The 18882-nt window shown below is 42.4% G+C and overlaps 2 protein-coding genes across 2 annotated transcripts; both read right to left on the reverse strand.

Annotated features, from left to right (window-relative positions):
• Positions 1-1750: 1750 nt before the first annotated feature.
• Positions 1751-4622, reverse strand: LOC118770068 (islet amyloid polypeptide). Its single transcript, XM_036517473.1, has 4 exons — positions 4550-4622; positions 3817-3922; positions 3219-3359; positions 1751-2021 (listed from the first exon to the last, which is right to left on the reverse strand). Exons 2-4 carry the CDS (start codon positions 3894-3896, stop codon positions 1847-1849), a joined length of 396 nt encoding a protein of 131 aa, XP_036373366.1. The 5' UTR covers positions 3897-3922; positions 4550-4622; the 3' UTR covers positions 1751-1846.
• Positions 4623-9574: 4952 nt separating this feature from the next.
• On the reverse strand, positions 9575-16381 carry LOC118770214 (solute carrier organic anion transporter family member 1C1-like). Its single transcript, XM_036517753.1, has 14 exons — positions 16277-16381; positions 15702-15843; positions 15369-15501; positions 15079-15209; positions 14716-14862; positions 14530-14628; positions 13901-14119; positions 13337-13501; positions 12830-13025; positions 11771-11936; positions 11032-11216; positions 10529-10593; positions 10147-10264; positions 9575-9847 (listed from the first exon to the last, which is right to left on the reverse strand). Exons 1-14 carry the CDS (start codon positions 16379-16381, stop codon positions 9640-9642), a joined length of 2079 nt encoding a protein of 692 aa, XP_036373646.1. The 3' UTR covers positions 9575-9639.
• Between the last annotated feature and the right edge of the window lie 2501 nt (positions 16382-18882).

The raw sequence follows: 18882 nt of genomic DNA on the forward strand, positions 1-18882 counted from the left end.
CGGTATATTCTTGGTTAAGAATTCCTTGAGTGTTTTCTAGCAATATGGCCAGCAGGACTCAGATCTGATCAGGAGCAAAAGGTGAATTCAAACATTCAGCTCAGGCACTGCAGATGGTGTTATTTATTGTCTTTTTTATATTTTCCATTTTTATGACCTGACATGGAGGAGCCCTCTTCTTACAAATCTTGAGCAAGAGTATGTGCCTGCTGAAGACCAGAAATTACCTTCAAATGAGATGTTATTTATCTACAGAGGACTACTAGTAATCACTAAATGAGAAAATTCCTTTATCAACAACGGATTATTCAAGATCTTTGACTGTGAGTTTAACTTTACCTGCATGGAAGCAGTATTGCCCATAGATATTTAAAAGTGAGGCAAGGGAAAAGGAACTAAATTCTTTGTATTTCATGGTACAGTCGTGTTATGTCCCCACAGACAGAGGAGAGTTTGTTTGCCATTCCAATGATGCTATGTCCTCATACACAGAGAACGGTCTTTGTGTTTCTGTTGCGCTGCTATCCCTGTGTCAAGCCAGGTCTTTAATTGACTGTAGTCATGACAACAAAATAGGAAAATTCTGTCAGCAAAATTAATCTTGTCTACCGTATATTTATGTTGATAGTCATTAATTCCCCCCTTTGCTGCTAAACAGGCAGGTACTCCAGCAGAATGTAGGCAGACAGGGTCAGAGATCTTTGTGGGGGTTTTTGGGATAATTCTCGCTCATCACTGTTACAGTGTATTAATGTTTGTTCTGACTGTGAGCCCGGATCATCAGTGCCCCCCCCCCCCCCCCCCCCCAATCCCTCCCTGTGAGCTAATGGAAGATCATCAACGTGACTGACCTGCCAGACTGTTTTTAATATCCTCTCAGCTGTCACCTGTGCCTCTTCACCTCATTCTGGTGTCCTGACTCACTCCCTCGTGAACAGGAACAGTAACACATCCCTCTCCCTTTAAACTCGATCCACGCGGCTTAAAGCGGTTTTAACTGCTTTTCTTTTACAGATGCCCTTATATCTTGAGCATGTAATTTATGATAACTCAATTTATTATTTTTTTTTCTTTTCCAACAAATATGTCTATTTCACATTAGCGCAAGGTCTCTTTCCATCTCATTGAGACATTTTTTCTGTCTCCATCAGACTTCCAGTCTACACTATTGTCCCTTCAGAATCCTTCAAAAGTGCTGGACTTCTTTTGTAAACGTTGTGGACCAGTGGATGTTTTAATGTCATCTGTATCAGACTCTTTTGGTTAATGTCTTGGATTTATTTAGCTTATTCATGTATTATACTTATTTTATTCAGTTCTATTCTATTCTATTTGTAAAAGTGTCATTCCTTCATAATAAAGTATTATTGCGTATGGGGCTTGTATGTTGCCTGTGCACATTAGTAACTTTTCCATTCACTAGTAACTATTCACATGAATTCTTCACTGGACAATAACACACAACAGGAACCTTGCCTTTGGAATGGCTTAAACTTTTATTACAAAAAGAACAAAAAGACTGATTCATTTTCTCTTAAATATCATTGCTCCACGTAATTTATTCTTTACAATACATTTTCCACACACGCCATTTTGAGCTGATGCTGCATCGAGCCGGTCTGTGATCAGTGTAGAGATGGGGAGGTTGAATCACGCCAGCCTGTGATGCCTCTCGTGATCATAGATGTTGCACCAAAAGGCACTGAGAGTTTAGGGTCAGAAGCTACCACTAAAACTCATATTTAATGATCATTATCACATTTAAAAAAATTAAAGACTATCTGTAATTCTTTCTCGGTTGGTGAGGTCATTCCAGAGGAGCGGGAGGCTGCACCCAGTCCCAGGGCTACAGAGGCATGTAGCCGGCTGGCTGCAGACGGTCTCTCTTGCCGTAGGTGTTGGATCCCACGTTGGTTGGGGCGTACACGGGGCCCATGGTGTTGCTGGATCGGATCAGGAAGTCCGCCAGGCGCTGGGTGACGCACGTCGCTGTGTTACACTTCCGCTTCTGTAGGTGGTGACTGGGGAGAGGCGAGGAACCGAGATATGATATAGCAATCAGAGTTTATAGCAGGTTATCAGCAGTGTGGAGCAGTGGTCTGAGCAGCAGTGTGGAGCAGTGGTCTGAGCAGTAATGTGGAGCAGTGGTCAAGATGGCAGTTAAGGACAGTGGGCAGTGGGCTTAAAATCCAGCAAAGATCCAGCTTTATGAACAACCAATATATAAAAAGCTATCTTAAGAATTCTCACACTTCTCATTATTAGATTATTTCCATATGTATGCAGTTGGAATCTTTACTTTCAAAATGAACTGTCATTGAGGGCTTTTTTGAAAGTTATTCAACACCTGTCTCTTGCCATATGGCACACAAGGTGGCTGCCTATAGGCCCTGCCCCCAGGGAGGGGCCCCCTTTCCGATCCTCTCATTTATATACAGAGATGTTTAGCCTTATCATGTCCTGATTAGTTACAGGTTATAATATAGCTGATGCTTTTCGCAGACCCAGCATGATCCTGTCATCTTAGTATTTATGTATATGCCCTAACTGCTTTCAGAAGGGTGTCAAATGCATGCCCCTGGGGCACTATCTGATTAAGTCAAAGAGCTGCTGTGCTACCTACAAGTATATGTATCACAGTTTTAGAATACTAGAATCATCAGAAATAATAACTTCAAAATAGAGCAACCCCTTGGGAGGAATAAAGAAAAGAAAAAGCAGACAGATACACTCCTATAAGAAAGGCAACTGCATAACTAGTTTGCTTGCAGTTCCTGGTCTATTATGCATGTATATGGCAAGCAATCTTAAAAACCAAGACCTTGCTTAAGGCCCCTCTAAAAATCTCTGGTAGGTATCTGGTGTCATTGCAGTGGAATTTTCCAGAGTAACTACTACGATTGAAATGTTATATTTTTGCTAGTATACTGCTGTAACGGCTGGTATGGAGACAATACATAGAAATATTATGTGTTCATTTCAGTATTCGCTTCAGTCATGCTATACTCAATATCCTATAGACGAATCAGTTTGACGACATAACGTGCATGATTAAGGTATCTGCATACATATAAACCAATTAACAATTTAAATGAACTGTTACGTTGTTTGCGTGGGCTAAAACAGCGTCATAAGGGAACAGATGATTGTTAAAATAAATACATAAATAAAAATGAATAAAAAATAAAAATAAAAATAAAAAAAGTTCTCACTCATACCTTTTAACCGCCGTTGGAAGCCCTTCGATATGCGATAGCATTCCAGCCAAATTCGGGAAGGAATTCTTGGAGATTCCGGGCACCGGCCAGCCCTCCCTCTCCGGCCGCACGTCTGCTTGTTCGCTGGACGATGCAGTGTACCTGGCAGCATAGCGACGAAAAGGCAATCTGATATCTCCATCTGACATCAGCTCCACCAGAGAGCACTCGACGCCAGAAGTGGCCTCTCACTATAAAGAGAATTGCCTCCCGGTCGAGCTAAGCAACGCTCGGTGCGCCACTCTCGCCCAAAAGTCGCAACATTGCCGCTTCCCGATATTACTTCACCGTCGGACATTGGAGAGCGCAGTTTTTAACAGGGAAAGACCGTCTCACTCTATTTCGCGAAGGCACACGATCGGTGACACGGTTAAGTGATGCTGTCATCGACCTTTGCCACTTTCCCTTCTCACTTACCAAGGGCTGTTAGTAAAATTAAACAAGGGGGACAATTAGTAGTAATTACCCGGTTCTACATACTTTGGCATGCAAAAGTGCCACTCACGAAAATGTGGTGTAAGATTGGGGCGGAGATGGGAGTAAGCGCCGGGGCACTGACCTGTTGTTGGGGGCAGCGGTGACGCAGCGCAGCACCAGGGATAGCGCTAGGAGGAGAGCTGGCAGCTTGTGATTGCGCATCGTTCAACGCGGCTTCTCTACAGGAGCTGTTACAAAAGTTGAACATTCCATTAGCATTTCTCGTTAAACCGAACAGAAGCCGTATTGATATGGAATTCCATCTGCATGTCTGCATGCTGCATATGAATAGAACTAACATTCCCGAATGTATGCATCTATACGTAAAGAAAATTCTGAGCAGTTAAATATAATGTATTTTTTCGTAGATCTTACTGGGGGAGGCACACGTTTGACTTTTTAACCACATCTGTATTGAAATATTATGTGTGGATCTTTACGAACACTGTTATTTAAACATTTCAGTCCGCAAAAGTGTCATAGCAATGAATCAGATATAATTAAAATATAAATTGTGATGATTAAATCATAAAATGAAAACATGCATATTAACACTAATGCATGCACAAAATGAACATGAATTAATTGCTGAATCTTTTAAAAATACAAGGAAAATGAAAAGTAAGGATAATAAAAAGACAAAGAATGACATCACAGCCTACTGTAATGAGTAGAGGACAATGAATGAAAGATTTGAGTCTTCATATAACATTCAGAAGAAAGTCCAAGAAAAACCTGTAATTACATTTAGAAGAAACCTATGATTAAAGTTTCACCATGAAGGACAACAAAGGCAACAAAAGGATCGCACTTACTTTCAGCAGCTGGGAATAAGACCCTGGGGAATTTAGAAGTCCAGCCAATGGTCCCAGCCAGCACGGATGTTGGCACTGGTTTCTGTGGGCTTGCCTATACTGCCTGTGCTGTTATAGGCTTCACGCCTGAACCACTTGTGACATCATCAACCCTCCAAATATAGCCCACAGTTTCTATCAGCGGAGATGATTTCCATCAGCGGAGATGGGGCCTCACTTCAAGAATCCGGAGATGCGGCATGGGTCAAACACGCCACCCGTGGCGTCGTCATCGTCGCCATCGTCATCATCGTCGTCACTGCCATCGTCAACAGCAGCAGCTTCATCCCAGTGGTCAGGGTGGCTGGCTGTAAACCCACTGGGACAAACTCAGCCAGACACAGCTAAAACCCTAACCTTCAATGATGGGGTAAGTTTCAGAAGGAGTTTTGGGCATACCTGAGCATGTCCTACTTGCGGACTTACTCAGTTTTACCTGGGGAATGTGTTTTTATACAATGTCTGGCCTCATTGCTCCTCTTTTGATGACTTTTTGTGATTTGGAAACATTAAAAATGAGGAAATGGTGCACATTTTGTACATGGTAGTTGAGCAAAGCTCAAACATATAGAGAACATAGAGAAACACAGAGAAATTCTCTCTGTCAGTTGGATCACAGTGTTTTATGAATACAAAGTCCCCACAAATAATCTGAATCCTTGGGCAGTTGTGTCTTACGCTGTACGTACTCCAACAACACCAAAACACACTCCATTAGTAGAGGTTTATCAATAACAAGTGTCTCTCAAGTCTACAAAAAGCTTCTGCTTCAACTGAATTTTATAATGCACATATGAGCAACTAACCAAATAACATTACCCATCTCCTCTACTTTTCAACTCTGCTGAACTTTAACTGCTGTCCTATCTTTTGCTACCTCCATGTATTCAATTTTGGAAGCAAAGTAAACCATTAGACAGCAGTATTTTCTGCAGAGAGGCCCTGTTCAATCTTTACAAGTTTGGCTGTATTAGTGGAGTCTTTAAACACAGGTTTGCATAAGGAGACAACAGGTCTGTGCCGATGACATCTCAGCACCAGTATTTCAGATGGATTTCCTGTCTGAGTCCACAGTGTCTCCTTCAGGCCGCGCATTCAGCTAAATAAACCCCTGCTGGTCGCCACATCACCTCACCCTTCAATTCAACACCACTTGCTTTTTTTTTCTCACAGAATGTTTCCAAGGCAGTAGGAATATTACTTTTTTGCTTTTGCTGTTGATGTCATGATTTAAATATGGATTCCTTTACATTTTGTGTTATTATTATTATTATTATCATTATTATTATTATTACAATTTGTATTAATTCTTTTTTAGCTCGTTAAAATATATGTAAAATGGGACATGTTTGTTTCATTCCATTTTTCAATACTATTTCAAAAAACATGATGTATATTTTTATATGAACCTGCATTAACATGAAATGTAGTTAGAGCAACAGGAAGCGTCCAGTTAATGATCCAAACAAGGAAAGGTCAGATGAGAATGAGAAAGAGACAGAGGGGAAGGGGGAGAGATAAGAAGAAGACTGTTGAGGAGTAAGGGATGGAGATTCCCAGTCAATGCTGTATTGATTCCTGACACTTCACAAAAAAGTAAAGTCATTAGAGAGTGATGAAAAAGCATTAACTGTAGTCATAAACAAGAGAAAACACTGAAAGTGTAAAATATTTGAAACAATCACACCAGACTGCATTTTTTCCCATCTTTACAGCACAGAAGAGAAATTCCCACACTTGCTTCATTCTGGCCTTTAAGGTCTGCATTCAGCCACCGCCTGCTTTTGATATAGACTGAGAATGGGATCTGTGCGTTGTGTAACTCAAACTCAAAGACAGCGTCATACCCTTTAAATCCTTCACAATCAATTTCCATGTATGTTTTCTCATTTTATCATGCTGTAAATAAGGATGGGGAGGTGATTATTGCAAAGCCAAACCGTTAGGCTGGAGGAGAGGCCATTTTTAATGAAACACATTCTCATCGAGATGCCAACAGCTCCAGGGCCTGTTGTAATTGGATGCGCTGTGCTTGCCCTCTGAACCTGGACTTTTGGAGTCCTATGGGGTCAGTGGAGCGTTACTTTGGAGATAGAGAGGCAGGGAGTAGGAAATTAGGATAATGAGCCCATGGCATCACTGATAATGAGGTAGGCACTCTTCACTACTGCAGCTGGGGGGGGGGGGGGGGGTGGTTTTCCATTGCACATGTCTTACCTGTTACAGAAAGAGTGATTATCCACTGTGTATGTCTGTACTGATATTATGGGAAGAGTGATTATCCACTCTCTGTCTCTGTACTGCTGTTAGGGAAAGAGTGATTATCCATTACCGATGTCTGTACTGATGTTAGGGAAAGAGTGATTATCCTCTCTCTGTGTCTGTACTGATATTAGAGAAAGAGGGATTATCCTCTGTCTGTGTCTGTACTGATGTTAGGGAGTGCTTATCCACTGTCTGCATCTGTACTGATATTAGAGAAAGAGTGATTATCCACTGTGTCTGTACTGATGTTAGGGAAAGAGGGCTTATCCACTGTCTGTGTCTGTACTGATGTTAGAGAAAGAGGGATTATCCTCTCTCTGCATCTGTACTGATGTTAGGGAGTGATTATCCACTGTCTGGGTCTGTACTGATGTTATAGAAAGAGTGATCATCCACTGTCCATGTCTGTCAGCTACGAGCAATGGAGTTCTGCTACCTCTGTCTCTGTACAGAATAGCATGTTTGATTTCAGCCATCCTTCAACAGAAAAAGAACTAGATGGACATTCAAAAGCATGAGCTACAAAGGATGTGTTATAGTCCATAAACGTCCATTTTGTATGTTTTTCACAAAGAACATCAGACAATAAATTCTCCTCTGAAATGTTACTATGGCGGTTACAAACACCACATTTGAATGCCATTGCTTTTGTCAGTCCTGCCATGTTCTAGGTTTCTGTCAGATGCAGAGAGAATCACTGAAGATACAATTAGGAAACTGTACAGAGCAATGCTACTTGAATAAAAAACTCCATCTCCCCCTGTGGTGTGTATCAAAGAGTTTCCTCCATCAGAGACAAGCTGCTGCACAGCTACCTTGCATCTGAACAAAAGCTTGAATGTGCCTGGATGAACAACCACCAGGGACAATTGCAACCAGTGTCCTAATATGGTGCAGGATATGTTTTCCCTGATTTTGTAAGCTGTAAAACATCTTTTTTTTTGCTTGGAATGTCCTTGTTTGGGGATCAAAAGAAAGAGTGAAAAATACTTTGACACAAATATTTGATTCACACCAGTGTGGATTAGCCTATAATAAAATGTTATATAATCATTGTAAAATCACACTCCAAAGCACCCCTTGTCTCAACGTGTTAGGAATTGAAACCACAGCAGATTCAAGAGAAATGGAGACAGACTGAAATGGCTTTGGTGGCAGGAATCATATTTGGCTGGTTAATTTCATACAGTTAATATCATATTTGGCTAGTTAAATGTGGACGGCCTTTTACATTTATGATGGATTGGGATGGTTTAATACATTAAATAACTTATAAGCGAGGTCAGCTGCATTATTGAATTGATGATTGCTCTTTTTTGACAAGTTAGAACAGTAGAGTTGCCAGGTGCGAGCAAATAAACGTATAAATGACAGATTTCTCCAGCATTGTCAGGACAGCCCTCCATTTTGACATTTGACTAATGTCAGTTTAATGTTAAAAGCATTTACTTCATGTGGTTAGTTGGATTTAGCTGTGCAGTTTGAGAATACTGGAAACCACAAGTGATTACTGCTAATGTTTTGATTTTTAATTGCTCTGTAGTTGTTTTGTGTGTTTTTGAAGCTCACCTGTGGTTATTAGGGAGTAACTAAGCCATGTTGCTGTGTTTGCATGATCACACTGTCGTGAGCTGAAATGCATTGGTGTTTTTCCAACTTTTAATTTGCTAAATGGGCAGTCCGGATTAATTAAGGTATTTTTATTAAATTACTAGAAGGATTTTTTTTCATCCAGATCAAACATGCCCCCTCCATTATAAATACAAATACATCGATACAATCAGAATCAAAAAAACCTATAATCTAATGTATCTATTCTACAAGTGTGGAGGAGGACCCCTTGGGCAGCATATACAATTTAGACAGGTTATAAAGTCAACCAGTACATTGGACATGTTGCTAAAATCCATGTCATGGTTATAGCCACATGACCTCAATGGGCCACTTTATGAACTCTGTTATTCCGCAAAACCCAAACTGGATTTCCAAATCAGAATTGCATCCCGTTCCCTTTCCTAGTTACTGTGATACGAAATGTCGTTACCCTATCCTTTTTCTTTTACACAGAACCACATAAGTAAATGAATACCTAACAGTAACAGCAGCCCCCCATACACTAGCTTGGTGTATTTTACCTCAATGCCATCCATTGAGAGCCAGCACCCAAACCAACCTGGTGTAATCAATTTGCTCTATTCTTTTCTTACTTTTAAAAAAGTCCACAATGAAATATTTAATTACTGAAGACCTCTTTATTTAAAAAGAATGTTTAGAAAAGAAATATGTTGTGTAAGAATCTCTGCATAATAGCTCACTCTCAGCAGTGGATTGTGGGAGGTGTTCCTGGTCCTCTGTTTGTTCTGTAGCTTGGCCTTTGGCTGCTTCTCTGTGTGCAGGTGCTCAGAGAGTCTCCTTCAGCTCAGCCTAAGCAGTGAGCTATTCTGTTCTCCTACACCCCTGCCCCTTCAGGAACTAACCATTGGTCTAACCGCCACTTCTAGAACTGCCTAATCCTGATCTAATCTCCATTCTGATTGCTCTGATTCCCCCATCTAAAACTGCCCTTTGGTCTGATCCCAACATCTAGAAGTGCCCTTTGGTCTGTAATTTCTTTGAGAACTGGCCACTGTTCAGATTCCCCTTTCTAGAACTACCCACCGGTATAGTCCCCCTTTTGGAATTGCTCATTGGTTTAGGCTACTATCCTGCACCCACCACTCCTTCTTGAACTGTCCACTGGTCTTCCCCCCCTTTATGACTGCTCATTGGACTGTCCCCCCGCCCTTTTAGAACTGCCCATTGGTTTGGTCTGCAGCCTTGTCCGCCTCCTTTTCTTTCTGGTTTGGAAGTAGCTCCAAGCAAGTCTGCTTTGTGGCTGGGTCTGCCGCTTTAGCCTTCTCCCTGTTAAACTGCCTCTTCAACAGCACAATCACCGCGAATATGAAGAAGTAGGCAGGGCCACTGAGGCATGTGATCAGCCCCAGGAATATCACCCTGGAGCCACAAAGAGAAACCAGAATACAACATCAGGGAAACGTCTGCATTGCGTTACATAGCAATTTCTGCTTGTTGTCATGTCTTCTCACTCAAAAACCAGATTGTTCTCTCATTTTCAACTTACCATGTTCCAACTTTGTTCACACCAGCTCAAATATTACCACCTCTTATTGTATACAAGCCAGTATTTTACACATGAATAAACATTCTCCCTTCCTCACAGCACACAACTGTCCACTCCAGTCTCCCTCAGTCACACACTCCTGTACAGATCAGTCTCCTTGACAGACGCTCACCTGAACATATCAACGTCATACATCCGACATGCTCCCCTACCCCCACATTTCTTGACCCCCCATTTCAGACAGGTGGTGTCGATCAAAGCACCAAAGTACACCGGAGCTGGAATTCCACCTGCGACAGAACCAGTTGATTTTGTGTTACGCAAATAGAAATGATGTACAGAATTTCTAATATAATCATTAATATATCAATATTAATTGATTAATTGTCATTATATAAATGATGATAATATAATATTGATATAACATTTATATATATTAAAACAAGGGTCATATTGCTTTTTATAGTAACATCATGTCCACCCAGCTCAAATATCAAGGACAGAAACACTCAGACATGTTCCCTGTGATACCCGAATGAAATGATGTCACGTACCCAGAGTTCTCATCACCAGGGTCTGGATGCCCAGGGCCAGGGACTTCAACTCAGGTGCGATGCACCTGAAAGGAGAAACTCACAAGCTGTTAAAACTGTGTACTTCCAGCTGTCTCTCGCCAATTCAACCATGCTCAATTAATTATTTCCCAACGTAAGTATGCTCTACTGACCATTCTCCCAATACTTCCCTGTTAGACTACGCCCCACCCCAACCCAAATTCCTTGGGGGCTCCTGATCCATAGGGGCCAGAGGTCACTCACACAGCTGATTGTCAGTTTCGCTACTGTAAATTTGCAGTCCTGCAGGCTTTAAAGTTTCCTTTGGGTCAGCACTGGATTCACAACTTTAACTTACTTCCTTTCCAAAAAGCTTCATAACCATGTGCCCTGGGCACGCTGACCGCATAATGACCGTGTACCTCTGAGGGGCTAATGCTATGAACACCACGCACCCCAAGCTGACTGACTGTAAGATGACTGTGTACCCCTGGCGGACTGACCGTATGATGACCATGTATCCCGGCGTAGTCCCGAGGGAGTTGATGAAGGAGCTAAGAACAGACACGACCATGTAAATGGTGAAGCTGTGCCCGCAGGCTGGACTGCGAGGACACTGGCCCAGAGACACGGAGAGACTGCCCGAGTCAGGAGGATATGACAGCACACAGCTGCAGTTGTGAAAGACCTTCAGTTGAAATACAAAATAAAAGCCGAAAATCAACAACGAATAATGGATGTCTGGCGAATCACGAATGAATGGAATATTGACCATTTTTTATGAGGAAGCCTCATTTCCACGTCTGCAGGATGCTCCGTCTACAGGCGCTCATTGAGTCTATGCTTTCCAGTCACCACTTTTTATGTTAGGAAAGTGATTTGATTTATCACTCTCTTTGTACTTGAATTGTGGATGGATCATCGTGGTTGGACCTATAAAGCACAAAGATACCCTGTCTGTACTAATTATTGGTATTTACTCTGCCTTGCAGTACCCAATGTATTTTTACATTGTGATACTCCTCTACTCTCCTCAATAAACCACATTTGAATGGAACCTGTTTGAACTCTGATAGACACCTCACAAGCACGGATTCTTAAACAAATATCTAAAAGACGTTCAGACGTGGGTTTTTATTTTCAAGCTCAGTGCCCCAGTTCAGAGCATATGTTCTCAACCATGACCTTGATGAACCATGCTTTCTGTCCACAGTACCATACAGAATATAAGTAGCACTGTACCGTATTTTTCCCTGTTCCAGATGAACTGGTGCAGCCCGCCAAGCATGGAGACATGTAAGTGATCCCGTTGTCAGAGCACACAGGGTCCCACTCTCCCACAGAGCAGGAACAGCCACTGTTGCACTCTGAAAACAATGTATGGGCCTCATATGAGATTCCTGGGGTCCTGAAAGATATAGAACGATATACTAGTGAATTATGGTTACGCATTCCATTGGATTTGTTAGTAGATATATAAAGAAAATGCATCATACCATTAAAGCTGAGTATCTTGTGTATTTGAATGGTGGTTAGAGTGAGGGTTCTCTGATTTGTTGTCTTGAGTTGATAAAGGTTTCACGTGATCAGGGATAGAATCTAGCTTAAGTATTCAGACAGCAAACATTTGTTTTCAGGTGCATCAGGTGTAGTGGAATGCTACCGTGGTGATGATCATGTCAGTCCAAAGTCTTTTATTCCAAGAGACTGAGACAGACTGAGGCTGTTAGTAAGGTGCTGTCAATATGTATCAAGCGGTATTCAGTACAACAAAAAATTACTTCAGTAGATACAAACCTCCATACAATCAACATGTGAAGGTTGCGTGTAATGTGGTTACAACAGTACTTTTAGCTGGCTTGGAGTCTGACAAAGGGATTGTACCTGGCTGTACACTGAGGTTGTTGATCCTTTATGTGGACATCATAATCAGGAAAGAAAATTGGGGAGATGGGGTGGGGGAGGTATGCTGTAAACAGCTGACTCGAAGAGAAAGTGGTGCATGGGATTTTTTTGTGGTCATGGACAGGATGGATTTGTCTATGTTTGGTTAATTGTGTAGGAATTGTCTGGAATTTCTCCTCCTGAATCTTCATTTGGAACTTCAATTAAAAAAAAATATTTTAAAAGAAGGAAGTCAGTTACAGGTCAGTCCATGTGTTTATGCCATTATATAATTTGTAAATGGACAAAAGAAATAGGGTATGAACCTCTGGCAGGAGACAGTGAGTATAATACTCTCTCCTTAGAGTGTGTAGGAGTAGGAGTGTGTGTGTGTGTGTGTGTGTGTTTGGTACTTACCCATTGTAGGACACAGTCAGTCCTGCCACTTGCGAGTTCTCACATTTAATTCCATGCTGTGGGAGGAGTAGGAGGTATGACAGGAAGGATGTCCCAAAAGAAAGCTGGGCCCCAGACACCACACTGAGCTTATACCTCCTCATCAGCAACCCTCCCAGAAATATCCCTATGGCAACCGCGGGCAGATTCAACACGCCTGCAAGGAACAGAGGAAACACAATGGAAGTCCTCAAGTACTATTCACACTCAATTGGTCAATTCACTGTTCAGGAATGTTAGGAGATCATTTAACCATGGCTATTTCATCTGAGGTTCAACAGGAAAATGACATTACTGTGGAGAGCTGAGGAATATTCCGGAACAAGCCATAAGCAGCCTGTACCTATTAGGGAGTTGAATAGACAGAAACAGGGAGAGAGAGAGAGACATCACACCTTTACATTGATCAGACCTAATCCCCTTCCCACTGTCTGACCAGGGGAATTGGTATCCTTTCTTCACACTTACCGATGAGGAAGTTAGCTTGTGCTGCTGACTGGCCAAACTGCTGCTCCATGTACTTGGCTTTGAAAGTGATGAGTCCAATGAAGGAGTTGAACTTCAGGATGCTTCCACACAGAAGCAGAAAGTAGGCTGGTGTGCCCAAAAGCTTTTTCAGGGCGGGCAGGAAACCTGTGTCAGAACCAGAAGGACTTATACAGTACAAATACACATTTGAGTGAAGGAGCTTGACATTGTATTGTAGAGGGACACTGATCATGTGTAAGTCAGTGTAACTTAACACAGAAGTGCTGACGGCAGATAAAGTCCAGAGCTGGTGTAAAAGTACTTTACAAGTGTAACTATGGACTTCATTTCCCATGTACTGAGCTCCCCTCTGGCTGGAATAGGAAATACCATCACTGAAGTGGGAGCAGAAAAGAAATTTAAATGAAAAAAAAATTTAAAAAGTCATTAGGGAGGAAAATAAAACAGGAAAAACGGATGGAAGAGAAGACTAAACTAAATAATAAAATGAAGAGGAAAGAGCAGAGGAAGGGTGGTGGGAGGAGAAAGGTGAAGGCAGCTTGCCTTTCGCGATGTCGGTCAGCTTCATGGTGTGGGGGCTGGAGTGATCTGGCTGATCCTGGTGGCTCAGCGGCTCCCTCTGCCCCTTGCCCTGTCTGGGCAGAGACTTGGGAAAGAACCAGAATGGGAGGCCTGCTAGAAGCATGATGGCCGAGGACACCAGGAAGCCCAGCCACCAGGCCCCGACCCAGCGCGCGTCCTTAGGAGTGATCGTTACACTGTCTGCAAGAGACAAGCTTCTGTACCAGGCACAAATGTATGCGCATGTACAAGCACACATACTTAAATGCTCAAAAGCCCTCACACACACAAGTGTGTGCACAAGCTGTCTTTCACTACCTCTCTCTGTCTCTCACAAACATATGCACATACCTCTGAAACCACCACTGATGCATTTGCAGCAATACATATTTGTGCTGAGGTTTTTTTCATATAATTTTTTTTTTTCCAGGAATGGTTACCTCCAATCTGTTGTCTTGACCCCACCTTGCAAGTACAGCAGTAAGTAAGACCCCAGGATCATGTGTAATGCTATCATCTATAGAAAAAGTCTAACTATAGAGACAAAGGGATCGCTGGAGTAACTGGTGCAACATGACACTTCCTTACATTTCACAGGGTGACAATCTTACCAACATTGATGAATCCAAAGTCTACGTATAACCTGGCGCACATGGATCCCAGTGAAAAGCCAAACATCGGCCCGAGCAGTCCGATGGTCTGTAGACAAGCTGCCACACAGATTACAATTCATAGGAAAAAATTGGTCTTTCAGCCATGCATAGCTATGACTGATTAAAGCTATCAATGGCACTTACCGATGTAGAAAGCAGAGTTTTCTGGTTTTGCAAAGTCATCGATGTACGATATTCCCAAAGGTGTGACAGGAGTCTCTCCAATGCCCCTAAGAGCATTACCCAGAAACACGTAGATCCACATGTTAGACTGAGAGTCCTTCTTACAGCCTGTAGAAATACACAGATACATGGCATCTATACCAAGACAGAAGTGATCACATATAGAAACATTCAAAAACACACAAAGACACGTGCAGACTCTGAGCAATGACACCTATTACACACGGCTGTGTTGATAATGAGTTTGATGCTCAGGTGCGTGTTGTGCCTGTGTCAATATTCAGTGCCTGTTGCATCCATGTCAATGGACAGGGTAGCATGTACAGGTGTGTATCGTACCTTTTTCGATGTCCAGGGATGGTTTCAGTGGGATCTCTTGAGCATTGGGATCCAGACATGGAGATATACTGATGTTCTCATTCATCGAACTTTGTATCGAGGTGTCATACTTGTACCTGCAAAGGAAGATGTCACAGAAATGAATGAGAAGATGTCTGGTCAATTGGAAACATTATAAAAGAAAAGCTGCAGAAGCCTTCTTTCTTTCTAAGGAGCCGAGGCAACCTGATCCACATAACCACATGAGCAAGGTAAAATCACTCTGACATACTGACCGTCCCATGAAGAAGTGAGGCAGGCCAGTGAGGCCAGAGCCAATGGCCATGAGAAGACAGCCTGCTCCTATCAGCTTGGGGCGGTGCATTTTGGCCCCAAAGTGACTAACTGTTGCTAGGAACAGCAGGTTACCTGCAGGAAAGGAGCGGCAGGAAGCACAACAGAAGCAGGGAGTGTAATGGGAGCAGGAAGAGTAGCAGGAAGAGAAAGTGTAGCAGAAGCAGGAAGTACAGGAAAGGGTGGCTAGCATCATTATGCTCCTGAGGTTTTCAAAGTTATGTTATGAAAGCAAAAATGGTAACATATTCATGATGGTGACATGCAGTGGTTACCCATCTCAAAACTGCCATCAATAAGTCCGATGAGAGAGCTGGAGAGGTCGAACCTTCTCTCGATCTGGGTGATGGAGCTCTTCATGTACGACCCTGACAGTGTCTTGGAGAAGTAGGCGAAGGACAGGGCCACAATAAACATCTTAGAACAAGACATGGAAAAACACAATACAGAAACTGAGCATATTGCAATCAGGACTTAATTGATTTCATCCCTATAAACTTTCCACTGAAGATCTCTTACTGTTCCTGTATACTCCATCCAATGCACTGCTACTGGTATAGTTTATTGCTAGGCCACTGGTTTTACGCCTAATATAGCACTCTTGAGAGACTCTGACCAATACACTGCTATTGGTATACTCTGACCAATATAATTTTCCTTGTATGCCCCACCAAGCACACATGCTCATCTCCCAGCATACTCTACCCAGCTGTTCCCTATACACTCCATCTCAGCAGTACTAAAAGGCATGCATTGGGTCCTTGCAGTTCAGGAAGGTGCCTTTCTATCAGAAAGTGACATGCAGCGTGGGGTCCCTCACGCTGTGAGGGTCAGCAGGGTCTGCCAGTACCTTCAGCGTGGAACAGCAGGGAGCTTTGGTGGCCTTGGTGTCTGTGGCACATAGCGCCTCCTGGCTAGTCAGCTTCTCATCAGCTTCTCCAGCGGGTTCGGTCATCTTCCTGAGAACACACTACCTGTTAGCAGGAGTCAACCCTGTCTCCCTGTCAATTAAAAGCAGAGACCCACCACAGCCGGTTTCAGAGATCCCTCCCCCTTTTGGTATACACTAGAGATGAGTCAGCAGGCAATGGAGTGATACTTTTTGTCAGTCCAGAGTCTATATGCATCATCAGTGATATGAACAGTGGTTTCAGACTGTCACCCACCTTTATTGAAATCTTATTTGGATCATTACGTTACATTATTGTTATTTAGCAGATACTCGTGTCCAGAGCATCTTACAATTGTATCCGTTTTTACAGCTGGACATTTTACTGAGGCAATTGTAGATGAAGTACCTTGCCCAAGGGCACAACAGCAGTGCCCCATTAGGGAATTGAACCAGCAACTTTTTGGTTACAAGCCCCGCTCCTTACCACTACACTGCTGTATCAGCCTTATTTACTGATAAACACATTACATTTTCACTGCAATATTATCTGAACACATAATCACAGGCAACAGTCAACAGTAGTCAATAGATACACTAAAGTGCAATATTGCAACTCTCAAAAACAAAAATAAATAGCACTCACAAGAGACCAACTGCGGTACCAGCTCTCTCTAAAATTCACTACCATGTATCCACATGCTGCAGGTATAACTTGTAACTAAAATACACCAGTACTGTGTACAATCAAACATAAAGGATTTCAAATGCTCATTTTTTTTTACATTGAAATTAAAATATTGTAAGCCTTCAATAGTTCTAAAACATAAACCATGTCTACCAATTAAGAAAATTGAGCAAAATAATCAAAATCGCTGCACACTGGAGCAGTGACCCTTACCTTCAGTATGTGTTGGAGAGTGTCACTCTTCTTGCAAACTTCACTGCGTTTCAGTAATTGTCACATGCTGGCTAGTGCTTCCATGTCCTGCCAAATGGAGGGAGCTTTTGCAGTCAGTCTGAGGGGAAATGCACCAAGCAGCCCAACGCACGCACCTACATGATGCAGGGAAACACAGCACTATTTTTCAGGACTTACCGGCGTCCTGGTAATCCTTCAGATTTAGCCCTGCTAATTCTCCCCTGCCAGTAAGGAGCCACCAGACGGGTGGCAAGCAAAAACTCAGAATAATGAAAGAAAAAGACTCCCGTAATGCGGCGGCCAACTCAGAGTGTTTCAGGACGAGGACAGTTTTGATATCCACACTTCACTGTCAAACGGTACAAAATCACCACAACGGTCAGGTGAAAAAGCAGCACTGGAGAGCTGAACCCACTGACATTCCAAGACCTTGGACATTCATGTCAGTCCTGCGTCAATCTTATGTCCAGACACACCTGGGGAAGTGTGCGGGACAGTTTTATCCCATTCTCCCTGGAGAAGTGAACAATGATTGATTTCTTTCTTTTATTTCCTGGTTTACAGCATTTTATCTTCAGCAATTTTATTTAGAACCGCCTCTCTCTTCTTGGTTAGAGGAGTGAACAATGATTAATTAAATTTGTGTGCCCCTGTTAGTGGAGGAGTGAGCAGTGATAAAAACTCCCTCCTGCAGGAGGCACCGCGGGTTTGAGGATGGCATTAATGAGGGCCGTCGGTACAAGAGGCCCAAGTGCTGCCTGTACAAAGGCCCCAGTGCATTTCTATTCTACCCATGTGCCAGCAGCAGACAGGACACTAACAAGCCAGCAAACACATTTCAAGGGTATTTCAGTTTACCCGCACAAAGGCTGTTCCAAGTTTTCATGGATCTTGTTTTTTTAAAACCAATTATCTGGAATAACTTCCCATCGGGCATGTCCAAGGAACTCCCGAGGAGCTAATATTACCCCATTGTTTTTTTTTTCTTCTTTATGTGTCAGTATGAAAACAAAAAGATTTCAAAGTCTGTCTCGGTCTGTGAAAAAAGCTTACAGCTTGTGCTGAAAGCTGAGCCTAAAACACTGAAAATGAACAGATCAGATCATCGAGCTTGAAGAACTTAATTAGACATTTGTGGCTGAAGTGAACTGGATGACTAATTGAATTAGACATTTAGGCAAAAAAAAACCTAATGTAGACAATTGTGTGTGGAAGAAAAGAAGTGAACGTCGTGTCCCCGCTGCTTTTAAATGTTTTATACTGGCAGGGATTTGAGGCAAAGGAATGCGTTATTAACATTTTTTACCAGCGTGGGGTACAGGCAGCCTCACACAAACACCATTCCCTTCATAGGAGATTTAAGGATTAACATTTAAGCACTACTGCACTCTTGATCTGAACCGAGGGGGGAAAGCTTTCTGCAGCCACAGACCTATTATGCTCCTTTGCCACACTGACAATGTGCAGACCTTTACACACATTCACGCAACTGGGTAAACGGTGGACTTTACACATATTTATCCAAATGACACTGCGTAAACCTGTTGTTTATAAAACTAACACTGGAGCTTGTACATGCTTTTAGCAATATAGCACTATGCAGGCCTTTATACAGACACAAAATTGATCCTTTACAGACTTTATA

The sequence above is a fragment of the Megalops cyprinoides genome, chromosome 23, assembly GCF_013368585.1.
Source record: "Megalops cyprinoides isolate fMegCyp1 chromosome 23, fMegCyp1.pri, whole genome shotgun sequence".
Classification (NCBI taxonomy): Eukaryota; Metazoa; Chordata; class Actinopteri; order Elopiformes; family Megalopidae; genus Megalops; species Megalops cyprinoides.